General features: G+C 36.6%; 1 protein-coding gene across 2 annotated transcripts; it reads left to right on the plus strand.

Annotated features, from left to right (window-relative positions):
• Positions 1-1609: 1609 nt before the first annotated feature.
• LOC126803224 (callose synthase 2) lies at positions 1610-18083 on the plus strand. Of its 2 annotated transcripts, XM_050531002.1 has the most exons (43): positions 1610-1776; positions 1896-2102; positions 2195-2295; positions 2598-2716; positions 2816-2909; positions 3012-3125; positions 3211-3327; positions 3416-3508; positions 3600-3691; positions 3925-4051; positions 5428-5565; positions 5662-5738; positions 5817-5910; positions 6692-6814; positions 6907-7024; positions 7541-7875; positions 7956-8008; positions 8110-8170; positions 8777-8858; positions 8947-8996; positions 9088-9174; positions 9804-9941; positions 10063-10157; positions 10244-10328; positions 10411-10577; positions 10701-10824; positions 10904-11004; positions 11092-11221; positions 11940-12091; positions 12395-12504; positions 12607-12732; positions 12824-12892; positions 12978-13161; positions 13791-13950; positions 14242-14361; positions 14941-15056; positions 15165-15248; positions 15577-15689; positions 15770-15999; positions 16086-16880; positions 16994-17044; positions 17264-17449; positions 17587-18083. In XM_050531002.1, exons 2-43 carry the CDS (start codon positions 1913-1915, stop codon positions 17833-17835), a joined length of 5850 nt encoding a protein of 1949 aa, XP_050386959.1. In that variant the 5' UTR covers positions 1610-1776; positions 1896-1912; the 3' UTR covers positions 17836-18083. The 2 variants fall into 2 exon arrangements, with proteins under 2 accessions (XP_050386959.1, XP_050386960.1); XM_050531003.1 differs by lacking the exons at positions 15770-15999; positions 16086-16880; positions 16994-17044; positions 17264-17449; positions 17587-18083 and having other exon boundaries at positions 14941-15052.
• The last annotated feature ends 1395 nt before the right edge of the window (positions 18084-19478 follow it).

Here is a 19478-nt window from a genome sequence, read left to right on the forward strand (position 1 = left end):
TAATCGTAAACCAGCTCGGCAACACATATCGATTAGCTTGACAAAGCTTCCTTATTGTCATATTGAACTAGCAGCTAGGTAGTCATTTTCGGTAATAAAGAGAGATGATAAACCCAGTTAGCTAAGTCTTGGTCATACATGGTACATGTAAATCGCATTGCCTCATTGTTTATCCTTTCCCTCTTATCTATTTTTCGATGGATTAATTAACTACACTCTTTAGTAGCTACTTTCGTGAGATGACAGACTTTATCTTGTTCATCACGTATAGCATACCTAACTTGGCTTTTGATTTTGCTTCATTTCATCAAATTAAAAACAAAATAAAAAATTCATCTGACGAAAAGATTCGATCATCCGACATCACTCTTTTATTATATCTTGATGACTCCACTCTGATCTTCTTTGTCCATGTACAGTAATACTATTTAACCAGTGACATAAAGATGTACTCGAAGCCTTAGGGTTGTTGTTGTTTTGAAAGAAAGAAAGAAAATAAAAAGGACGCGCAATTCCTTTTCTTTGCTGTTTGCTAGCTTTTTACGGTCACTATCCATCTTTGTTTGGCAGGCAGAAGTGCAGGATTAAAGTAAGTTCCTAGTGGAGGCTTTTAATTCATACTTGATTTGAGAACTAATTAGTTTGTTACAAGTCACTCTTAGGCTTTTCATTATTTTTCTTCTTCTATATTGTTTTGGTTGTTTTTGACAAACTCGTTAGGCAGTCAGTCGCCTGAATCATGAACTATCATTTTACACCTAGGTCAGGGTTTCCGGTTAAACCATTTCTTTGATCGTTGCCGCCGACCACAATGATCAAGTCGGTACGGTTTTGGTTTCATTAGTAGTTTCCTGGTCTTTTATTGCATATATTACCACAGGGTTTGGTTGGGAGGTTGTCACAGCATTAATATGATGACAATCCATATGCATTGCCATTGGCATGAAAGAAGAAAAACGTCCAGTTCATCCCTGCCCCAAGAAAGAATGAAAGTAAAGGAGCGATGCTGCAAAAAATATAGATTTGCAAATAGGACCAAGCTAGGGTGGTGGCCGGTTGTGGTCCAGATGCCACACATATTCGTTGATTGATAGTTAGTTTTAAATGTAGTTTCCCCCTTAGGATCGGAGGTAACGTCATCTTAGTACATATACTTTCAACTTCATCAAATAACCCTTTGAGCCCTCTAGCCAATAGTAGTTTTCAGTCCAATTTCGACGTTAATTTTGAATGATCTTTTTATGATATGTAAACTAACGTCCAATTTAAATTAAAAAACGAGTCACATTACCTGAATTAACTTCCAATTTAGACGGAGAATGAACATGATAGATTTGGCGGCAATTAAAGAGGAAACTAAAAATTTAGATGGGGTAATAGTACCCCAAACCTTAAGAAGACCCTTATTATCATTATAAGTTTACATTGATGGAAATGGTTTTCTGAGCTAAAACCAGAGCAAGTTCGCGATCTCCTCCACTGGATCAAAAACCCCGAAGAAAAGGAACGAGGAGCAGGCAGTCTTTTCTGATTGGCTGGTGCCTAGTTTTTCCAAGTGTGTGCAGTGCACGTGCATCTCTCCTATATACTTGTTTTATGTTGATTGGGTCTTCTTTGTAGTCTCGACCTTTTCTTCCGAAAGCTACAGAGACCCTTGCTTGCTCCTACTACCACCACCACCACCCAGATCACCTTCTCTCCTTCATTTCTAACCTCCCAGATCATCATCGTCATCATCATATGGCGAGGTGCGTCTCCATCTAACCCAACAGCCAGGTACGTATTTGAGTCAGTCTTGTAAACAAAACGCTCGGACCATACTGAGCTCGTGTGCTCACATTTCTCAGTACCAACCAAACTACTGCGTTTGATTTCATTGTTTTCATGGGTTAAAGACTTGCTTAGGGAAGACATGGCATATAGACGGGCTGGGTTCGACCAGCAGCAGCCGCAGAGGCGGATTCTGCGGACTCAGACTGCCGGAAGCTTCGGGGAGCCTATGCTCGACAGTGAGGTGGTGCCTTCTTCTCTCGTCGACATCGCCCCTATTCTCCGTGTTGCAAATGAAGTCGAATCTAGGAACGCCAGAGTTGCCTATCTCTGTGAGTTGCTAGCTTCTCTTTCTGTTTATCTTGTTACAGCGCATTTGTGTATGCAAATTCACACCTTTTGCATCTGTTGTGCTTGTGATTAGGTCGGTTTTATGCATTTGAGAAAGCTCACAGACTTGATCCCACATCTAGTGGCCGTGGTGTTCGCCAGTTTAAAACTGCACTTCTTCAACGTCTAGAGAGGGTATAACCTTCGATTTACCTATTCCTTATGCCTCATGTCTTCAATTAATTAACAAATGAACAAGGAGATAGACAAAATCTAGATGAGAAATGTCTAGTGTTCGGAAAAGTGAATGGATACATCTTTTAATGAGACTGTCCAAGGATAAGTGCCATCTTTCCGAGAAGAATACCTACCTCGTTCTATTCTTCTGCTTCTTTTTTCTTTTTTTTATCAATTTTGTTTTGATAGTTTTGATGGCAGAACTCTATCAGGATATTGGGTTTCAACAAAGATATTACCTATGATTTTGTTCTCTATAGGAAAATGAAACGACATTGGTAGGACGAGCAAAGAGTGATGCTCGTGAAATGCAGAGTTTTTATCGAGACTACTACACAAAATACATTCAAGCTTTGAATGCTGCTGATAAAGCTGATCGGTATGTTTGTAAGAGTGTTTCCGTGTGGGTATTCATGATTGAAAGTTGCTACGGTGCATTATACTTGGCTTTCTAAAGTATTTCAATGTCCTAATGCAGTGCACAACTGACAAAGGCATACCAAACTGCTGCTGTTTTATTTGAGGTTTTGAAGGCTGTCAATCAGACAGAGGCTGTTGAAGTTGCTGAGGAGGTGAATTTCCGTACTTATGATCTTTGTTTACTCGATACTAATCTTCCTTGGCACTTTCTTCCTTCCAAGTGAATAAAAATAATTAATTTGTTCCTACTGTAGATTTTGGAAGCTCACACTAAGGTTGAAGAAAAACAACAGATATATCTACCGTACAATATTCTTCCTCTTGATCCTGATAGTAAAAATCAGGAGGCAATCATGAAATATCCCGAGGTTTCAACCATCTTGATTTTGAAGGTCTATGCTCTATGTCTTTAGATTATAGGTGAAAAGCATCGTCTCTTTTATTTCTTTCCAGATTCATGCTACTGTTGCTGCACTCCGAAACACCAGGGGTCTACCCTGGCCGAAGGACTACAAAAAGAAAGTTGATGAAGACATTCTTGATTGGCTTCAGGCTATGTTTGGTTTTCAGGTGAGATTACTTACCAGACCAGTGGTGATATACTTATTAGATTCTCATGTTTAATCAACAAGCTTTGCGCAATTCATAAAATGTGCAGAAGGATAGTGTCGCCAATCAAAGGGAGCACTTGATTCTCTTGGTTGCTAATGTTCACATACGGCAATCACCAAAACTTGATCAGCCGCCCAAGGTTATTATTCTAACTCAGTTATATTTTCACTTTCTGATATTTTTCTTTACTTTTTGAGGCTAACTTACTCTAAATGGGCCGTGCTGCATAGTTGGATGATCGTGCATTAACGATAGTGATGAAGAAACTTTTCAAAAACTACAAAAAATGGTGCAAGTACTTGGGTCGCAAAAGCAGTCTTTGGTGAGGAATCATATTTGACATGAAGTAATTTAACATGATATATTAAAATATTCATTTAGAAACGGATAAATACTGTTCATATATGGCTTGAATATATTTGATCATTTAGCTATAGTCCTATAAGAAGGAGAATTGCCTTTCAAAAAAAAGAAGAAGAAGAAAGCTTGGGCTCTGATTGTTCAGTTGTGTTGTGTTTCATATTCGTAACTCAAAAGGCTAATTGTAACTGGCAGGTTGCCAACTATTCAGCAGGAAATACAGCAACGGAAATTACTATACATGGGTTTATATCTTCTTATATGGGGAGAGGCTGCCAACTTGAGATTCATGCCAGAATGCCTTTGCTACATTTATCATCATGTGAGTCTTAAGAAGTCTTTTTTTTTTTGGGTGAAATATAGGAATCACATTCACGGTTGAATCTTAGCACTCATACACACCTGATCATAGCATTCACTTACTAAGACTTTAAACTAAACACAGATGGTTACACCTTTTCTCTTCACACTGTTGTCATATATTATAACATAAGGCCCTTATGAAATTCTAGGAAATTTCTGACTTAACCTCCTTCTCAAACCCATATAAACTTTTTGTTTCTTTGAATCCAGTCAATAAAGGAAGGTCATGGTTTTCTCATCCTTCATGACTCTTTGTATTCAAGGTTTTTTAATATCAGTTGTTTAGATATTCTCATTTTGAGATTCTTAAGTTGATTAGCAATGTTCAATAGATATATCAATGTGGAAACATTAATGAAGTACCTAAAGTTGTAATTGTGAACATGGTAACTATATAGCTCTTTAAAGATTGGTCTACTGATCGCTGGGTAGCTTGTCTATGAGTGTGAATGAATGTCAAAGCCAAAGGTTTGTCATCACTTTTTGCTTATTCTATTTTGGTATCCGATCAATATTATCAAAAAAATTTCTTGTTTGGTCTGAAGGTATTATAGCTATGGAAATTACTGCGAAAGTATGAACAGGTTTGATGCATATTCCAAATTCAGTCAAAATATTGTCAAAGCCTCTTCTGTTAGTGGTATAGAACTATACATGTATGTAGGCATATGCATGTGCATGTGCATGCGCACGCACACACACGCGTTCTGCGTATTGATGTAAAGTTGTAAACTGACTAAACTCTGTACATTTCCTTTACTAGTCACGTATTCTACCTAGGGGTAGTCTTGGGAGAGATCAATGTATTGTTACAATGTCCAAACTTACAAGTTGTTAACTACTGTTAGTTGTGGGAAATGGGTAGGATAGACTGATGTAAGCATTATGGAGGTGTTGTTCGAAACCTCTTTCTACATTACTCATTCAGATTGGACTGGAGCCTTTCGTTGTCCATTGTAGTGGACATCTTGTCCTTGGTTTCTTGTGGTCTAATAAATTTACATATCAGAAATGAATGTTTGGGAAGGTAATAGTAAATTGTCCTCTAGTCTGTATTTTTGAAATTAATACCTCAGCATGTTCACAAGAATTTGCTTAACCAGTATCATAGATATCTCAAGCCAAACGCACACATGTGCTATAGACTTATTCAGTTCCAAAAGTAGAAATTATCAGTTTAGATCATGCATGTGTACTTATATATGTAGTGTAAAGCATACATTATTTCTGACCAAAGTGAAGATAAGCGTTTGTGATTCATCCAAGCCATTAATCTGATGAACCCTTGTTTAATTTTTTATCAATTTGTTTAATGTTGTTCCTTTCTCTTTGCAGATGGCATTTGAATTATACGGAATGCTAGCTGGGAGTGTTAGTCCAATGACAGGTGAGCACATAAAGCCAGCCTACGGTGGTGATAAGGAGGTCTTTTTGGAGAAAGTAGTAACTCCGATATATGATACTATAGCACAGGTGTGTGTTTTGCTACTTTGGCTAATAATGTAGTTCCTTACCTTTGACATTCTCTTACTTCAAAGCCTTGATATTTGCTCTGATTGTCCTTTGCAGGAGGCTAAAAGGAGCAAAGGAGGAAAATCAAAGCATTCTCAGTGGAGAAATTATGATGACTTGAATGAATACTTCTGGTACGTGATTTTCTGTGTTTTTGCTGGTGCCCCATACAAGACTAGATGCCACAATTTTTGGTTGGTGTTGAACTGCAGGTCAGTTGATTGTTTTAAGCTAGGTTGGCCTATGCGTGCTGATGCCGATTTCTTTTACCAGCCTAGTAAAGAGCCTGAACATGACAAAGAGAAGGTCTGTTTTAAACTTGTAATTGTAGATACTAAGTAATTGTTTTTTGACCTCCTTGTTGTTGATGATATTTATCACCATAGACTTCATGAACTCCAGTCCTCTTATATATATGGTCAAGTTATATACCTTCTACCAATTTTTTTATTAAATTTGGTTCACACATCTGCTTCAATAAAAGTTGGAACTTGGATTGGGTCATCTACATCTGACAGGTGTTTGAGGAATTATTCAAAGCCATAATTATTTTGTAGGCGTATATTTCAAATGTTGAGATACCATTTTGCATAATATCACCATTAGTTTGAGCTCTTTGAGATCTAGCAAAACAAGACTCTTATCTCTGTGGTATCCTTTGATGGAAAAAGAAAGAAAGAATGGAGGGATTGTTTCACCTACACTGTATCCCTTATTTGACATGACAAATTACGTCTACTTGTTGATTCCTATTCCCCAGCTTTTATTGACGTTCAATTTAAAAGTATATGTAGTTCTTAAGTATGCACTCCTAAAAATATGCATGTGGCTCACACTTTTGACAATTACTCATACTATATGATGTCACATATCAGAATTAATATTAACCAAATATCATATTTCTACTTGTTATCTAAAGAAAAAGTTCAGGTACTTTTATGTTGTAGTGTACTTTGGACCAAGTCAGTTGATGCAAAAAAAAAAGGGGGGGGGGGGGGAATAAAAAAACTCGAAAGATGAACATGTTATAGCCTATCTTTTTGTTTAGATTTTTGCTTTTTGATTTTGGAAAGTTTATGATTTTCAGAAAAACAAACCATACACTGGGCATCGATGGATTGGCAAAGTTAATTTTGTCGAAATTCGTTCATTTTGGCACATTTTCAGAAGTTTTGATAGAATGTGGAGCTTTTATATATTGAGTTTACAGGTATTTATTTAACTAGTTTTGTTATCCCAGTTGTTTCTCTGCTAATTTTTGTTAAATCTTGAGACTTACACAGAAAATATGATCTCTTTTAGGCAATGATCATAGTTGCTTGGAATGGGTCAGGGAACTTAAGTGCAGTCTTTGAGGGTGTTGTCTTTAAAAAAGTACTGAGTATCTTCATAACTGCGGCAATATTGAAGCTTGCACAAGGTATATAAATACATTCGACCTTACTCCACGCTCCTAGTCTCCTGCCCATACTGGATTTTTGTTTTTACTTGGGCAATGTATACTGAAATTTTAATTCCCCCTACATTTGATATTTAGTAATTATCTCAGTGTTGAAATATCATATTAGTTCTACATGTGCTAAAAAATCTCAACATTGTTGATTCCGACGGTTTAAGTAGTTGACAGATACAATATCAACTGAAATTTCTTGAAGAAAGTTGACAAATCTGCTCTGTAATGCCTGTTTCGATAACTCTGAATACGAGCTTTCTCATCAGTCATCAGATAGTTGTAAGGCTGTGAGGTTCCACACCATAAGAAATTTGATCCGTAACAAATTTAACCTGTGAGAGGTTCAATTGGTGTCTATTCTTATTTCACTAATGTGTTTACCTTTGATGAAAAGAAGATATTAACTAGGTTTTCTGCAGAATTGCTGCTATATACCAACTAATTTAACTTTCACTGTCCTGTCTTTACTGTCCATTTTTTCAGCTGTTCTCGATCTAATTCTGAGCTGGAAGGCTAGGCGAAGCATGTCACCTGTTGTCAGGCTAAGATATGTCCTCAAAGCTGTCTCAGCTGCAGCCTGGGTCATTGTTTTACCCGTGACTTATGCGTTTAGTTGGAAAAACCCAGGGGGTTTTGCACAGACCATTCGGGGTTGGTTTGGCAATGGTCCAACTTCATCTTCTTTGTTCATTTTGGCTATTGTTGTCTACTTATCTCCAAACATGCTCTCAACATTGTTGTTCATGTTTCCATTTCTTCGCCGGCATCTTGAAAGATCAAACTATAAGATTATGATGCTGATGATGTGGTGGTCTCAGGTATGAAAATATATATAAGTATCTATGTATTTTCCCTCGCTAAAGTCTGATGCATTCTTATTATATCTTAAATTCTGTAGCCTCGGCTTTATGTTGGAAGAGGAATGCATGAAAGTGCTTTTTCCCTTTTCAAGTAAGCAAATATGTTTTTATTTTCTGCCTACTGTATGGATGAATTTAGCTAAGATGCTGTGGCTGATGATTATTTTAGCTACTGATGGCTTTTGAATGTAGGTATACCCTATTTTGGGTTCTCCTGCTTGTTTCAAAATTAGCCTTTAGTTACTTTGTTGAGGTATTTTCTCTTATCCATGTTCAGTTTACAAGCATCAGCAGTTAGGCACCGCTGCTTCTGCAGTTTATAGAATTATATATTATTACTATACTCAGCTCTAAATGATTGCTCTAGTGATGCAATGATTATCGACACACTTCCCTGTTTGACTTTTAGTTTTGAGGATGTAATGCTAGTGATAATTAAAAAGCATTTTATTATCATGAAATTGTGTAAAACCATGTGTAACACCATTCATAAGGTAACCTGAATTTCTGAGTAATTGCCCGTAAAAAAAAATATTCCTGTATCCTTAAATCATGAAAGTACCCTTTATAAATGTGTCCCTTAATTGATTACCATCACCTGCCTTTCTTTCTTTTTTAAAATAAATCTTCTGCGTCACTAACTCTCATCTGGGAGTACTTTATGCCTAAAATAATATCAGAATATCAAATAATTAGAAAGCAATCATATAGAAAAGCTTACAACATTGTCGCATATCTTAGTTTTAAATCTGTGGGCTAAGTTGAGTTTTTACTGATGCTTCCAAATGGTCAGGTAATCTTATCTTGAATTGTTAGGATAATTAGTTTAATTAAATTTGTTTGTTTTTCTTTCTTGCAGATTAGGCCTCTGGTAAAACCAACTAAAGATATTATGAGAGTGCACATTCAGACCTATGAATGGCATGAGTTTTTTCCTCGAGGTAACTGCATGCATTAAGAAACTTCCTTATGCTCTTTACAAGTTAATGATGTCATCAGTTGACATTTTTCGGCATTTGACTTTTACAGCCAAGAATAACATTGGTGTAGTGGTTGCACTCTGGGCTCCAATTGTTCTTGTATGTCGGTGTTTATGTCATTATCAGTTCTGTCTTTCTTTGATTATTCTGTCAGACTAAGTTAACTGTTTTTTTTTTTCATTTTCATTAGGTCTACTTTATGGATACTCAAATTTGGTATGCCATCTTCTCCACAATATATGGAGGTTTATATGGTGCATTTCGCAGGCTTGGAGAGGTTAGTATACGGTTATTTCTTTTACATATCTGACTTGTCCATGTACTTGGTACACTGGTGAAAACATCTGTAGGAAGTTGATAACAGGAAATCAACAAGAGGCAATTATCATTTTTTTTAAAACGTCCCGGTGAGTTGAACAGAAAATTTTAACCTGGGTGCAAGTAGAAGCTTGAGTTATTTGTGCTGACGACCTATGGATTTGTTGTCCATACAATTACTCCTTTCCCATTGTATTTCTACATTATTCAATTTTATAGACGAGAGTCACGTGACGATGGTACATTGTCAATATATATTGTTTGAAGTGCTTACAAATGATTCAACATGGAAGTGAAACACCAGTAATCATGAAGAGTAGTGTGCATTCCTTTTGTACAAGCACATGACACTTTAAACTACTTTCTAAGTTATAATCTTATAGACAACTGAATAGGGTCTTTAATTTAATTTCTTTTATTCAACGCGGTGAAAGCAGATGATAGTTTCCTTCACTTTCCATATTTACACTAAATATTATGTGAAGTTGTTCTCTAGGCTAAGATATATTCTATAGTCTACTTTCATGCCTTGCCCAAAATGTAGGTTGTTTGAACTTACCTACATGACAAGATGTTTGTTTCTTTCAGATTCGGACTCTAGAGTTGTTGAGAAGCCGATTTGAATCACTGCCCGGTGCTTTTAATGATTCCTTGATTCCTAAGGAGAAAAAAGAGAATACTAAGAAGAAGGGACTAAAAGCCTTGTTCTTTCGTAAATTTGATAAGGTCTGTTACTGTTCTGCAGCAGAAGCCACAAATATTGTTAATGACTACCATTTTACAATTGTGCACGATTCTCTGTAGATCACTATATCATCAGTTGAATATAATTGGTTGATTGTTTCAGATCCCATCTAACAAGGAGAAGGCGGCCGCGAAATTTGCGCAGATGTGGAACGAAATAATCAGTAGTTTCAGAGCAGAGGATCTAATAAGTGATAGGTAAAATAATGCAGCATAAACACACATTTTCCTTAACTTTGATGTATGTTGAGTTATAATCTCTACTTGTTGGACTTTCTTTGCAGGGAAATGAACCTATTGCTTGTCCCATATGGGGCTGATCCAGACATGAACCTCATCCAGTGGCCTCCGTTTCTGCTTGCTAGCAAGGTCTATCTTATACTGAGTAAATTCCTATAATGAGTCTTACCAAGGAAAATATATATATTCACATTTTGTACTAGTTCTGCAGATCCCTATAGCACTTGATATGGCTAAAGACAGCAAAGATAAAGATAGTGAGCTGAAAAAGCGAATGAATACAGACAAGGACAGTTATATGCGTTGTGCTGTTAGAGAGTGCTATCTTTCTTGTAGAAGTATCATCAATGTTTTAGTTCGTGGAGAACGTGAAAAGATGTTAGTACAATACTACTTGGGTCCTACATTAATTCAGAAGAAAACAAAAAGGAAGTCATTGCCATAGTTGATATTTTTCATGATATTATAAATGATATTTTTCATGATATTTTTCTGGTACAGGATTATAAATGAAATCTATGCCATAGTTGATAATCATATAGAAAAAGGAACACTGACAAAGGAAGTTAAATTGAGTGCTCTCCCAAGCCTTCACGAACAATTTGTTCAGCTTATTAAATATCTGGTATTATTCTTTCATAGTTAACTTTGACATACTTCGTTCTATAACTTTATAGCCAACCATAATTTTCTGATGAGTACAGTTGGACAACAAAAGGGAGGACAAGGACCAGGTTGTAATTGTTTTGCTTAACATGTTAGAAGTTGTGACAAGGGACCTAATTGTTGATGATGAAATTCCCAGGTAAATGATTATGTTTTAACTTTCCATTTTATTAACGTATTGGTTGCCCAAACTTCTCATTCTTGTATTATTTTTCTTTCTTCATAGCTTGCTAGATTCAAACCATGGTGGATCCTATGGAAAAGAGGAGGGAATGAGGCCCCTTGATCAGCGAGATACATACTTCGGCACACTGAATTTCCCAGTGACTCCACAAACAGAGGCTTGGAAAGAAAAGGTGAGTCTATAAGTACAGAAAACAACAACTGTCTCGGATTTGCGTGTCCGATGTACTAGATGGTCTGATTGTGTTTCAGATGTGAACTTACACCCGATATTTCTATCCCAGTAGATCTTTTGTTTACATCTGTTTAGTCCCTTTCTTTTCTTAGAATAATATATTATCCCTAATTGTAGCACTATTTATGACTAATCTTATTTATGTTAGATAATAGAATCATGAATTAGAAAATCTAAGCCTTGTAAAGTCACATGTAAGATCCCGACCCTCACGACCTGTTACCTTTTGTTTTGGGTTGGATGGATTTGGTGACCCCTGATTTCATCCAATTGCATCCCAATGTGCCATTTGTTGATGTGTATGTGGCGCATGCGTGTATGCGATTGTATTGTGTCTATGACCTGATTTAGTCCGAGGAGGGAGGTTATTGCACTTGCAACCAGATGTGTAAACGTATATGAGGGAGAATATTGGAGAATAATCTCACATTGAAAGTCACAAAATGACGTATAAAAATTTGAGCCTCATCACCACCTAGTGCTGAACTGCTGATTGATTTTGGGTTGGATTGTTCCAACAATGTTTCTTGTGGTCCCAGCCTTTTATTTTTCAGAGATTATTTATCAGTCCTAAAAGCTTTTCTATTTGCTTTTTAATTTCTGATATATATTGTTGTGTGTAATTGTCTTGTTTATGTGAGTCCTTTCTTTTATAGATCCGAAGAGTTCATCTATTGCTTACGGAGAAGGAGTCTGCTATGGATGTTCCATCTAACTTGGAAGCAAGAAGGCGCATGTCTTTTTTTTCCAACTCGTTGTTTATGGACATGCCTGATGCACCCAAAGTTCGAAATATGCTTTCATTCTCGTAGGTTCTATCTCACTATTAAAAGTTTCTCATTATCTCAGTTCTCTTTTCACTGGCTACTGTCTTATGAAGATACTTCAGTATTTAATCAAATTGTACGTGCTCACATCCACCAATAAGAATAGATCAATCTTTTTTTTTTAATATTTTTTTAAATTGATGATCTGACTACTGGTTTTACAAAGGAAAAAAGTTTGTGCTAATTGTTGGTCTCATGTATATACTGCTTCATATGGCCGATTTGGGACAATCACTTTTCCCTTTTTAAACCCTGACATAATTTACTTGTAACTACTTGATTAGGGTATTGACACCGTACCATTCAGAAGAAGTTCTTTTCTCCATAAATCACCTGGAAGAGGAGAACGATGATGGTGTCTCTATTCTTTTCTATTTGCAAAAGATCTTTCCAGGTTAAATCTTGTCTATTTATCTCATTTTCATCAGTTCTATTCATTATTTTTATATCCTGTGTTTTGTGAAGAAAATAATCTTCAATCCATTATTTCTTACAGATGAATGGACTAACTTTCTTGAACGTGTCAAATGTAAACCTGAAGAGGATCTAAGAGGTAATGAAGACTTGGAAGAGCAACTCCGCCTATGGGCATCCTATCGAGGTCAAACATTGACCAAAACGGGTATAAGCAGATCCCCCTCCTTCTCATTGTAACTTGATTTGATTTCTATGTAAGATTATGAGTTTTGTTTTCTTTTGTTCTCTTCAATAAGTACGAGGTATGATGTATTACCGGAAAGCGCTAGAACTTCAGGCCTTCCTGGATATGGCAAAAGATGAAGGTACTAAGACTCGGATTGTTCTAAGTTCTTACGATCTTCTCATCTTTAGCTTTGTAAAACTTAATCTTGTTTCTTTATTATTCAGATCTAATGGAAGGGTATAAGGCTGCTGAATCGACAATTGAGGAACATTCAAAGGCCTCGCTGTTGCAACAATGTCAAGCAGTAGTTGACATGAAATTCTCATATGTTGTTTCCTGCCAACAGTATGGAATTCATAAGCGATCCGGAAATGCTCGTGCCAAAGACATTTTGAAACTCATGGCAACGTATGATCTTCAATTTTTATATTCCTTTTCATTTGAAATGTATGCTAATCAAGTCTTCATGCCAAGTGGTTATTGACTTATCATAGGGGTACCTTTTTCCTTAAGAGGCAAAGCTTCTTGTTTCACAAGTATTTATAACTATTTGACAAAAAAAGAGGATGAGTTAAAATGGTAGATGACAAAAAAAATTATTTATTTATTCTTTAGTCTTGCTTAATTTACTCAATTGTCAACATTGTACTTACAGATGCTAGTCCACACTCCTTTATGTGTTCCACATAAGGGCAGGTCTTGACAGTTCAATTTAGGAACGGAACACATATTTATCTGTAAAAGCATTGGGGTGTAGTGGATGACTTGTTTGTAGTACGGATGACAGCCCTTACTTTTATCCCTGTGTCATTATGAATTTAGTTTGTTAACTGGAACATACGTACTTAGTATATGACAGTCTTCCACTTGCTCTCCTCGTTACTGCCACCAAAAAGAAGAAAAAAAGTTTTTATCTTCATTTAATATAGTAAAATAGACTTTCTTGTTATTTAAGAATGCAAATAGCATGCTAGAAAAGAGTCTAATTGATTCTACAAGCAAAAGAGCAATTAAATGTCTTTGTGTTCCTGTTGCAGTTACCCGTCTCTTCGGGTAGCTTACATTGACGAGGTTGAGAAAACTAGTGAAGACAAATCCAAAAAAATGGTTAGGAAGGTCTACTATTCAGCTCTTGTAAAGGCGGCTCCTTCCACCAAGTCAATTGATTCTTCTGATCCAGTTCAGAGACTGGACCAGGTAATAATTCGAATTCTGTTTAATAATGAAGACTAAACAGTAGTTCAATACTTAAACTCTATATGTTAGATCTTGCTATTGCAAGTAATTTCTGTATTAGGAATTGTCCTTTAGCAGGACTACTATTGTGTTGTTCCTTTTTGGAAGATGTTATCCACTAAGATAATTTTTGCTTTACTCAGAGAAATAATTTATCCATATCAGTGCAATGATATACTATTCTAATATTGCAACCCTCTTTGGTAGACAACTGTTCATTTACAATAATTTTTTTTTAATCTCCTTGTGCAGGATATTTATCGGATAAAGCTTCCTGGACCGGCAATACTGGGAGAAGGAAAGCCAGAAAATCAAAATCATGCCATTATTTTCACACGTGGAGAAGGCTTGCAAACAATAGATATGAACCAGGTATACAATATCTTTCACACGACAATCACTACATTAGTTATATTTTTAGTTACAAGAAAAATGTAAATTCAATTACCAAATGTATGAAGCATGACTCATGAACTGTGTGTGACAATTGCATGGCTGAAACTAGTGGCTAATTGTTTTTGCCCCATACTATAGAAGCTTTATCATCATTTCAGTTCATGCTAAGTTCAGTACTTGTAGTAACTAGTTACGATGTAGTGACACATGCATGAGTATAAAGTTGTGACACAGGTCCATAATAGTGACACACTTGGCTATGAGTAGGGACTCTGTATGGTGTCCTAATGGGGTAACTCTGATGTATAATGTAATGCGAAGAAAGGTCGCTATTCTGGGATGGAATTGTAACTGATTTTTTCAAGTTTTATTTCCTCTTTGTCCAAATTCGAGCAAGTCAATGACTTTGTCTGTTAGGGGAAATGGGCATGATAATGAGGGGTTATTGGCAACAGTGTGTGTGTAGTTGAATGTATTGTCTGAGAAAGAGAAGATTTAGGGGCTGATAATGCCAGGTTTCCTTGCCTAACTAAATTGTTGTATTTAACTCAACAGGATAACTATTTGGAAGAAGCATTCAAAATGAGGAACTTGCTGGAAGAATTTCTCCAAGAACATGATGGTAGACCTCCAACGATACTTGGGCTTAGGGAGCATATATTTACAGGCAGGTCAGAATCTGAAGTGCTTGTTCATTAGGAACACCCCCCCCCCCCCTCCCGAACCCCCCAAAAAAAAAGTTTTGTGTTTTTTCTTATCATGTCCTTTCTTTGTTGCAGTGTGTCATCTCTTGCATGGTTTATGTCAAATCAGGAGACTAGTTTTGTAACTATTGGGCAGAGATTGTTGGCTAGCCCTCTGAGGTAAGAGTTCCTCAATTTTCCTGTCTGTATTATGTTCTGATATAAATGCTTCTTTTTCCACTGAAAACAAATGCATGAAATAATTATGGAGAGACATGAAGTTTTAGCTGTTGTAATCAATGGGTTCGTAGAACAAATTTACAGGCTCAGATTCTTTTTTTGGAAGGCAGTTAGTAAGTTCTATGCACGTTTTCCATACTCAAAATTCGGAACGGCATAACACAATGAAACTAAAATATTTTCTGCATTATATTACTATTCCATTGTCTGCATTTTTCTCAAAGCTTTGCCCTGTGCTGAATATCATCAATTTTGTTGCTATGTTCAGAGTTAGGTTCCATTATGGCCATCCAGATGTATTCGACAGACTGTTTCATCTTACCAGAGGGGGTGTGAGCAAAGCTTCTAGAGTGATCAACTTAAGCGAGGACATATTTGCAGGCATTCTCATTGCTCTGAGACTTTCAAGTCCTTATTTTTAGATTGACAATGTACCAATTTTTAAAATCTATGCTGTACAGGTTTCAATTCTACCTTACGTGATGGCAAAGTCACTCATAATGAATATATACAAGTTGGTAAAGGAAGGGATGTCGGCCTCAACCAGATCTCCATTTTTGAGGCAAAAATAGCTAATGGGAACGGTGAGCAGACACTGAGCCGTGACATCTACAGGCTTGGACACAGATTTGATTTCTTTCGAATGTTGTCTTGCTATTTCACCACAATTGGTTTCTACTTTAGCACCTTGGTATGCGTAAAATATCTCTTTTTCTTCATTTACAAAACAATATAATTCTTCCAGCGATCTGAAATATCTCTTTTATGGCTTAACAGTTGACGGTGCTTACGGTTTATGTGTTTCTCTACGGTCGCCTTTATCTGGTTCTGAGCGGACTGGAAAAAGCGCTGAGTACTCAAAAAGCTATTAGAGACAATAAGCCTCTTCAAGTGGCCCTTGCTTCTCAATCTGTAGTGCAAATTGGTTTTTTGATGGCCTTGCCTATGATTATGGAAATTGGATTGGAAAAGGGGTTCCGTACTGCACTAAGTGATTTTATATTGATGCAATTACAATTGGCCCCTGTATTTTTTACATTTTCACTTGGTACGAAGACCCACTATTACGGCAAGACTTTGCTTCATGGAGGTGCAGAGTACAGAGGAACTGGTCGTAGCTTTGTTGTATTTCACGCCAAATTTGCTGATAACTACAGACTCTACTCCCGAAGCCATTTTGTCAAGGGCATTGAGCTTTTGATTCTGCTTGTTGTGTACCATATATTTGGTCGTTCATATAGAAGTGGAGTTGTATATATTCTCATCACCATACAAATATGGTTTATGGTTGGAACGTGGCTTTTTGCTCCTTTCCTGTTCAACCCATCAGGGTTTGAGTGGCAAAAGATAGTCGATGACTGGACAGATTGGAAGAAGTGGATAAGCAATCATGGAGGGATCGGAGTATCTCCAGAAAAAAGTTGGGAATCCTGGTGGGAAAAGGAACATGAGCATCTTCGCTACTCTGGGATGCGTGGTATCATTACTGAGATATTGTTAGCATTGCGCTTCTTCATCTACCAGTTTGGGCTTGTATATCACCTCAACATTACAAAGAACAAAAGTATCCTGGTATATTTGAGTAGCTTTTATGCATTTTCACCTTTAAAAATAATGCTAACTATCTGTGTATAGTAATGATGTGGGTGGAAATATAATTTGCTTCTGAATGAGCATGCGCGCAGGTATATGGTGGTTCTTGGCTGGTGATCATCGCTGTTTTGTTTCTGATGAAGGTTAGTACTGGCAATTTAGTCCTCTTAATTTTCGATCTTGTCAACACACACACATGCATATAATATATATTTTATATTAGCACTAAACACAAAATTATTAAGAGATCAGGAAATGAAGACCTGTCATCATCTCGGCTTCATATGTTATGTTATGTTATGTCATGTTATGTTCAAATCTTTAACAATAAAATGTCATTTTATTATCTTAATAAATTTCAGGCTGTGTCTGCTGGAAGGCGAAGATTAAGTGCAGACTTTCAGCTTTTATTTCGACTTGTTAAGGGATGTATATTTATTATACTCGTATCAGTCTTTGTCATCTTAGTAGTGCTCACCCAAATGACGGTGAAGGATGCCATAGTCTGCATTCTGGCCTTTATGCCAACTGGATGGGGAATGCTTTTGGTCAGTAAATCATTTTGATTTAATTTGTTTTCATTGTCTTTGCCATTAAGTTATGCGTCCGTGTCAGAATTTTAATTTTTACCTTATTGTGTTCTTTCTCTTTGATTGTTCTTCTGATTCTTTTTCTTTTCTTACAGATTGCACAGGCTTGCAAGAAACCAATTAAACGAGCAGGATTTTGGCAATCGGTTCAAACAATTGCTCGTGGTTACGAAATTATCATGGGTTTACTTTTATTTACCCCAGTAGCATTCTTGGCCTGGTTCCCTTTTGTGTCTGAGTTCCAAACGCGAATGCTGTTCAACCAAGCATTCAGTAGAGGTTTACAGATTTCACGTATTCTTGGAGGTCCGAGGAAGGGTCCCAACGCCAGCAATAATGAATAGTAGCATAAAAAATTGCGGCGTCAATTATCTCAATGTACATATAAAATATCTCCAGTCCGGCATTGCTAACTCAGATTATTCATTCACAAATGGCTTTTGTCAAACAGTAATTTCTGTGTATTTAGAATGAATAGGTATAGGTATATGCATGTTAATCAAGCTCTAAACCTTCAGAACTTCAGTTGATTGATTGATTTGTGTGTGTGTGTGTGTATGCACGTACAAATAAGTAGTTTGTATTTGTTTCATTGTTGAATGAGTAGATGCATCGAAAGCTTAGTGGATGCTCATACGAAAGAAATTAAACTAACATCTCTCTAGATTACTTTACTGTGAACTTGCAGGCAATGGCAGTTATTTTGCATTATGGTGGTATTCGTTAATAGACTTGGGTGTTGTTTCTTGTTGCTTGCTTATATTTTCCTTTGGTAAGGTCTTGGTTCGGCTCCTCATCCCTTGATTCTTTGATTCCCTGTTTTGTTGATAAAATTGTGCTGTGAGTTTCTCGGCCTCCTCTCTTTCGTGATTGTGGATGGGTTGGCTTTCGCATATGAATTATCCTCAACTTGTGTAATACATAAAAGGTCGAGAAATAAAAAGTACAGTGTAAAAATAAAAGGAAGCAAGCATTATTAAGGAGTTCATAAATCATAAACCCTGGATTGATGAGCAACACATCAAACTGATTGTGATGGTGTTTAATCATTCATGTTGTCATGATGATCATCAGCTTGCCTTTCTTTTTTTATTGACTGGGTAAACAGAGCCGTGGGTTATTGCCTCATTGGCGTTCTGTATGTGATCCTGATATATGATTTGTTGACTATTTATACATGCATAATTCATCGAAACTTATTCCCCCACGGCTGTGGAGGTAATCTGGTCCTAAATAGACTTGATTTGAGGGCTGGATTAATTTGGTTGGTGTCTCATTTTTCGGTTTAGACTTGGGGCTGATGGAGTCAATCGAGGCATGATTGATCAAATATATCATTGATATGTTTTATGATATTATCCTTTTTTCGTCAACTAAATTCATTTGATTCTCAGCTTTGTTATAATTTTTTTGGAAATTAAATATGAAGATGTGAATGGGATTGGGATGTGAATATGATGTTTTTGGTTGATTAGGCGCGGACGTGAACGTCGTCAACGTCAATTTATGACATCCAGGCATCATGCCTTTCAGCCTTTCATTCATTTCATTTAACGCGCATTCCATCTCTTCCCTCGCCCAAAATGTTGACCGCCATTTCCATCACACATACAGTCCATTAGTCAAGGATTATATTCAGTTTACCCCATGAGGCTTTGAGTTTCGGGGTAACATTATGTTAGTATCCAAAATTTTAATTTCATCAGAATACCCCCCTGGATTTTCTAATTACAGTCAACTGTGTCCAATCCGTCCAAATGGGAAGCCAATTTAGGCAATGTGACTCATTTTCAAAGCTAAATTGGTGGTTAACTCGGACAATATATTATATGCATTTACCCCATTGCTCAGTATCATTTGGTTTAGTGGCATAATTGTTTTTATTAAGTAGGAGGTCGTGAGTTTGACTTACAACACTCGTTGACCATTTCAATCGTTTACCCGCTAAAAAATATATATTGTATGCATTTTTATATCATTAAATGAT

Source organism: Argentina anserina, chromosome 7, assembly GCF_933775445.1.
Source record: "Argentina anserina chromosome 7, drPotAnse1.1, whole genome shotgun sequence".
Taxonomy (NCBI): Eukaryota; Viridiplantae; Streptophyta; class Magnoliopsida; order Rosales; family Rosaceae; genus Argentina; species Argentina anserina.